The 6,310-nt window shown below is 43.1% G+C and overlaps 1 protein-coding gene across 1 annotated transcript; it reads right to left on the bottom strand.

Moving 5' to 3' along the window:
- Positions 1-280: 280 nt before the first annotated feature.
- On the bottom strand, positions 281-1,321 carry LOC125555848. The gene is made up of 2 exons (XM_048718674.1): positions 735-1,321; positions 281-666 (listed from the first exon to the last, which is right to left on the bottom strand). Exons 1-2 carry the CDS (start codon positions 1,026-1,028, stop codon positions 412-414), a joined length of 549 nt encoding a protein of 182 aa, XP_048574631.1. The 5' UTR covers positions 1,029-1,321; the 3' UTR covers positions 281-411.
- Positions 1,322-6,310: the final 4,989 nt, after the last annotated feature.

Below are 6,310 nucleotides of genomic sequence, written 5' to 3'. Positions count from 1 at the left end.
CATATGTTCAGTGGTAGCACTCGGCGAAGAATGCATAACAAAAAGCTATAAGAGATATCGGCAGTGGTTAAGTGATAAAGTTTCAAGTTTTTTCCATGATTGCACTGTAAATGTTCAGAGATTTTTCACCAGCATTTTTAAGTGTGCTGTCGTCTGAACCTTGGGAACACACGCTTCAGACTCCATAGATCAGCAGCTAACTGATGGGAGCGATGATTCTGAAACAGCGAACACTGAAATACCATGCAGATGTACACTATAAGAGAGTGCAAAGGGTTCATGAATAAGTTTGATGGATAAGTTTGTTTGTACGTATATGTCCATGAATGTTTCAGGTAACTCAGCTACTCCCTGCACTTTATAGCAGAAACGCACCTAATGGAGGGATATGCTATGCAACAACTTATACAGTCACACTTGGACTTTTACTGTTTTACAAACCCAGGCCAGCAACGTGAGTGCATCTGAATCCGCACCTAACGCCATAACTGAACTTGTTATACGGTAATGCTTGAACGTCTCAGCAGGACAACTACCTGAAATTTGAACAGCTTCAGCGGTCGGCGTCTCACACGCACCACACCAGCACAAATGGCCCTGATGCAGGGGAAGGTGGATGCCCAGCGCGATGTGAGGGTAGGAGGTGGCGTCGCCGGAGGAGGCCGTCTGTGGCATCATAGGGCAGGGGAGTTACGGCTGCGACAAGTTGAGCGAAAGGTTGGGATCCCGCTTACCTCACACTTCACTAGCGAACGAATGCAATCGGAGACGTTGGACTGCAATGGCAGGGTGGAGCTGGAGGATGCGTGCACGGCGGTGCGCGTCACCGGTGGATGGCGGGGCTGGGAGCAAGTGTTGGGCGCGTCACCGGGAGCCGGGCAAAGCCGGGACGAAGCAGGATGGTCAAGGCGGCTCGGCAGCGCGCTTGGGCAGGCGTCAGCAGCGCGTGGGATCCAGGGACCAGCGATGGCGCTCGGGATCCAGGACCCTGCGGTGGCGCACGGGGTTCCATGGCCCATCGACAGCATGCGACCGTTGGATCCGAGGGTGGTGCTGGGAGGTGGCTCGTCGGCCCTAGCGGAGGTGGGGTCGTGCGCCGACCGTTGGGGAGGAGGGGAGGTGACCGAGGATGCAGGGTCCGATGAGGCGTGTGGGGGTTCCGAAGAGGGATCGCGGCAGGGGAAGAATCTAGGGAGGCGGCGCGACGGCGGGGGGATCCGGGGAGTGGGAGTCAGCCTTGTCCCGGCTTGGGGGAGGCTCGTCGGCCGTTGGGAGGAGGGAGGGGCACGCGGCGGCGTGGATGGGGCCGGGCACGGTGGGGGGTGGGTTGGGAGGGGCACGTGGGGAGAGGGAGGCGGGTGGATCCACAGAAGTGGGGGAGGTGGAGGAGATCTTTTTTCTTTTTCTTTTCACTGGTTAGGAAGTTCGGGAGGTCCTGCGTGTGCCCTTATAGGGTCATCGTGATCCAAATAACTATTCTAATCCTAGAATTAGAATAGTGTTGTCATATATATATATGGTCACGCTATTTGTCACCTCCCAGCACTTGTGAATGAATTGTTACTTTGGTATAATAAATCATAATGAATTGTGAATGAATTGTTACTTGTGAATGATTATAGTTTGCCATATGATTTATTATGCCAAAGTAACAATTCATTCACAATTTCAAGTATGAATCAGAAACTTCATTGAAAACTAACAAACTATAATCTCAGTCATTGAAGCAATTGCAATTTATCATAACATCGGAAAGAGTCAATATAAGAGCTTTTCAGCAAGTCCACATACTCAACTATCATTTAGTCTTTCACAATTGCTAACACTCACGCAATACTTATGGGTATGAAGTTTTAATCGGACACAGAGAAAGATAGGGGCTTATAGTTTTGCCTCCCAACCTTTTACCTCAAGGGTAATGTCAACAATAATAGTTTATGAAAACCCACATCCAATGAGCTATATATATCAGGATCTTTCCAACACACAGTGCTTGCCAAAGGATAAAATGTAAAAAGGAAAGGTGAAGATCACCACGACTCTTGTATGAAGTATAAGACAAGAATAAAAGGTAGGCCCTTCGCAGAGCGAATCAGAGGTTGTCATGTGTTTTTATGTTTGGATGCATGAAATATTAATGCAAAATAATGTCACTTTATATTGCCACTTGTGATATGGACCTTTATTATGCAATTCGTCGCTTTTATTTCTTCCACATCACAAGATGGTATAAAGATTACTTTCTCCACACTCATAAATCATACATATTTAGAGAGCAATTTTTATTGCTTGCAACAATGACAACTTACTTGAAGGATCTTACTCAATCCATGGGTAGATATGGTGGACTCTCATGGCAAAACTAGGTTTAAGGATACTTGGAAGCACAAGTAGTATCTCTACTTGGTGCAAGGAATTTGGCTAGCATGAGGGGGAAAGGCAAGCTCAACATGTTGGATAATCCATGACAATATAATTTATTTCGGATGTAAGAAAGCACAACCCGTTACGTTGTCTTCCTTGTCCAACATCAACTTCTCAGCATGTCATATTTTAATGAGTGCTCACAATCATAAGAGATGTCTGATGTCTACTACACAACCTTCTTCTTGTAGACGTTGTTGGGCCTCCAAGTGCAGAGGTTTGTAGGACAGTAGCAAATTTCCCTCAAGTGGATGACCTAAGGTTTATCAATCCGTGGGAGGCGTAGGATGAAGATGGTCTCTCTCAAACAACCCTGCAACCAAATAGCAAAGAGTCTCTTGTGTCCCCAACCCACCCAATACAATGGTAAATTATATAGGTGCACTAGTTCAGCGAAGAGATGGTGATACAAGTGCAATATGGATGATAGATAAAGATTTTTGTAATCTGAAAATATAAAAATAGTAAGGTAACTAATGATAAAAGTGAGTGAAAACAGTATTGCAATGCTAGGAAACAAGGCCTAGGGTTCATACTTTCACTAGTGCAAGTTCTCTCAACAATAATAACATGATTGGATCATATAACTATCCCTCAACATACAACAAAGAGTCACTCCAAAGTCACTAATAGCGGAGAACAAACGAAGAGATTATTGTAGGGTACGAAACCACCTCAAAGTTATCCTTTCTAATCGATCTATTCATGAGTCCGTAGTAAAATAACACGAATCTATTCTTTCCGTTCGATCTATCCTAGAGTTCGTACTAGAATAACACCTTAAGACGCAAATGAATCAAAACCCTAATGTCACCTAGATACTCCAATGTCACCTCAAGTATCCGTGGGTATGATTATATGATATGCATCACACAATCTCAGATTCATCTATTCAACCAACACAAAGAACTTCAAAGAGTGCCCCAAAGTTTCTACCAGAGAGTCAAGACGAAAATGTGTGCCAACCCCTATGCATAAGTTCACAAGGTCACGGAACTCGCAAGTTGATCACCAAAACATACATCAAGTGGATCACGTGAATATCCCATTGTCACCATAGATAAGCACATGCAAGACATACATCAAGTGTTCTCAAATCCTTAAAGACTCAATCCAATAAGATAACTTCAAAGGGAAAACTCAATTCATCATAAGAGAGTAGAGGGGGAGAAACATCATAAGATCCAACTATAATAACAAAGCTCGTGATACATCAAGATTGTGCGAATCAAGAATACGAGAGAGAGAGAGAGAGAGATCAAACACATAGCAACTGGCACATACCCTCAGCCCCGAGGGTGAACTACTCCCTCCTCGTCATGGAGAGCGTCGGGATGATGAAGATGGCCACCAGAGAGGGATTCCCCCCTCCGGCAGGGTGCCGGAACGGGTCTAGATTGGTTTTCGGTGGCTACATAGGCTTGCGGCAGCGGAACTCCCGATCTAGGTTATTTTCTGGAGGTTTCTATATTTATAGGAATTTTTGGCGTCGGGAACAAGTCAGGGGGTCCCCGAGTCATCCACGAGATAGGGCGGCGCGCCCGAGGGGGTAGGGCGCGCCCCCACCCTCGTGGATGGCCCGGGACTCTTCTGGCCCAACTCTTTTACTCCAGGGGCTTCTTTTGGTCCATAAAAAATCATCAAAAATTGGCACATCAATTAGACTTCATTTGGTATTCCTTTTCTGTAAAACTCAAAAACAAGGAAAAAAACAGAAACTGGCACTGGGCTCTAGGTTAATAGGTTAGTCCCAAAAATCATATAAAATACCATATAAATGCATATAAAACATCCTAGATGGGTAATATAATAGCATGGAACAATCAAAAATTATAGATACGTTGGAGACGTATCAATGGCCAAGATAGTATATTTATATGTGAAAACCTCTCTTTCTTTATTACTTCCTATTGATTGCAGCGATGACCAAAACTATGTTTGTCAACTCTCAACAACTTTTATTCATCATGCTCTTTATATGTGAAGTCATTACTCTCCATAAGATCCATACGATCTCTTTATTTCTTTTTATTCTTACTTTTATTCTCTCAATACCATAGCAAGATAACCAAGCCCTTGACTCAAAACTAATCTTTATTATATATAGCTCACGGACTCGATTACATAGAAGGATCATAAAGCAAAACTCAAAACTAAATCATACTAAAACTTTATTCTACTAGATCAAGATATTACCAAAAGGATCGAACTAAGAAAAACGGTAAAGATAAAAGTGTGTTGGTGATACGATATCGGGGCACTCCCCCAAGCTTGGTAGTTTCCAAGGGGAGTGCCCATACCCAATACTCAGTTCTCCATTGGTGGTGAAGAAGAGATTGTTGATGATGTAGGCTTGTCGTCCAACATCGAGCGCAGGAGGTGCTCCAACTTACGAATAATGCCCTTGAGTGAGATGATATGCTCTTGCAACAGAATATTTTCATGAGTTAGATACTTGTTCTGCACCCGAACTATTTCAATCATCTTGAAAGCTTCAATTTCAGTAGGGGTAATAAGATTGTAATGAGGTTGAAGGATGTCTTCTTCTTCTGCTGCCAGAGCTTGATCCTCCATGGCCTTCTTGATCCCATCATCCTAGTTGATCTCCCCGTGTTCTTCTCTCTTCAGCTCTATCTTCATTAGCCAAGCATCGTCGCTGTCATTTTTGGAGGAAGGGGACGACATGACGCCTGGCCTTGACAACTCTGGCAGAAAACAGCTTGAAACAAAAACAGGAGATATTTGTGTGGTACGGTGGTAAAAACCTTCGGGAGATTATATAATGAATTTTTACCGACCAAAAGAAGTATCGTGCAAGAAAACAGAGTCCAGAGGGCACACGAGGTGCCCACGAGGCAGGGGGCGAGCCCTCCACCCTCGTGGACGCCTCGTGTCCTTTCCGGACTGCTTCTTATTTTCCTATTTTCTTAAATATTCCAAAATGGAGAAAAATTGCTATTATAACTATTTTGGAGTCGGTTTACTTACCGTACCACATACCTATTCCTTTTCGGAGGCCGAAACATTCTAGAAGGTGTCCCTTATATACTCCTCCGGGGTTACGGTTTCAATAACATTAGTTTCAACATTTATAGGATTACCTGAGATATAATGTTTGATTCTTTGACCGTTCACCACCCTCGGATATGTGCCTTCAAAGTTGTTCATTTTTATGGCACCGGAATGATAGACCTCCTTGATAACGTAAGGACCTTCCCATTTAGAGAGGAGTTTTCCTACAAAAGATCTTAAACGAGAGTTGTATAACAATACATAATCACCTACATTAAACTCGCGTTTTTGTATCCTTTTGTCATGCCATCTTTTAACTTTTTCCTTAAACAGTTTGGCATTCTCATAAGCCTGGGTTCTCCACTCATCAAGTGAGCTAATGTCAAATAGTCTCTTCTCACCGGCAAGTTTGAAATCATAATTGAGCTCTTTAATGGCCAAATATGCCTTATGTTCTAGCTCGAGAGGTAAGTGACATACTTTTCCATAAATGATTTTATACGGAGACATACCCATAGGATTTTTATATGCAGTTCTATAAGCCCATAATGCATCATCAAGTTTCTTGGACCAATTCTTTCTAGATCTATTAACAGTCTTTTGCAAAATTAATTTAAGCTCTCTATTGCTCAGTTCTACTTGACCACTAGAGTGTGGATGATATGGAGATGCAATTCTATGATTAACATCATACTTAGCAAGCATTTTACGAAAAGCACCATGAATAAAATGTGAACCACCATCAGTCATTAAATATCTAGGGACTCCAAACGTCGGAAAAATAACTTCTTTAAGCATCTTAATAGAGGTGATATGATCAGCACTACTAGCTGGAATAGCTTCTACCCACTTAGTAACGTAATCAACAGCAACT

This window comes from Triticum urartu, chromosome 5, assembly GCF_003073215.2.
Source record: "Triticum urartu cultivar G1812 chromosome 5, Tu2.1, whole genome shotgun sequence".
NCBI lineage: Eukaryota > Viridiplantae > Streptophyta > Magnoliopsida > Poales > Poaceae > Triticum > Triticum urartu.
This window is presented reverse-complemented; position numbering and strand designations above follow the sequence as displayed.

What these genes read in the sequence shown, in the direction of transcription:
- LOC125555848 (XM_048718674.1), bottom strand. Translation starts at nt 1,028, where the DNA reads ATGCTGTCGATGGGCCATGGAACCCCGTGCGCCACCGCAGGGTCCTGG. An exon ending in GTTCGCTAGTGAAGTGTGAG is followed by an intron (nt 667 to 734) that starts GTAAGCGGGATC and finishes ATGATGCCACAG; the next exon opens with ACGGCCTCCTCCGGCGACGC.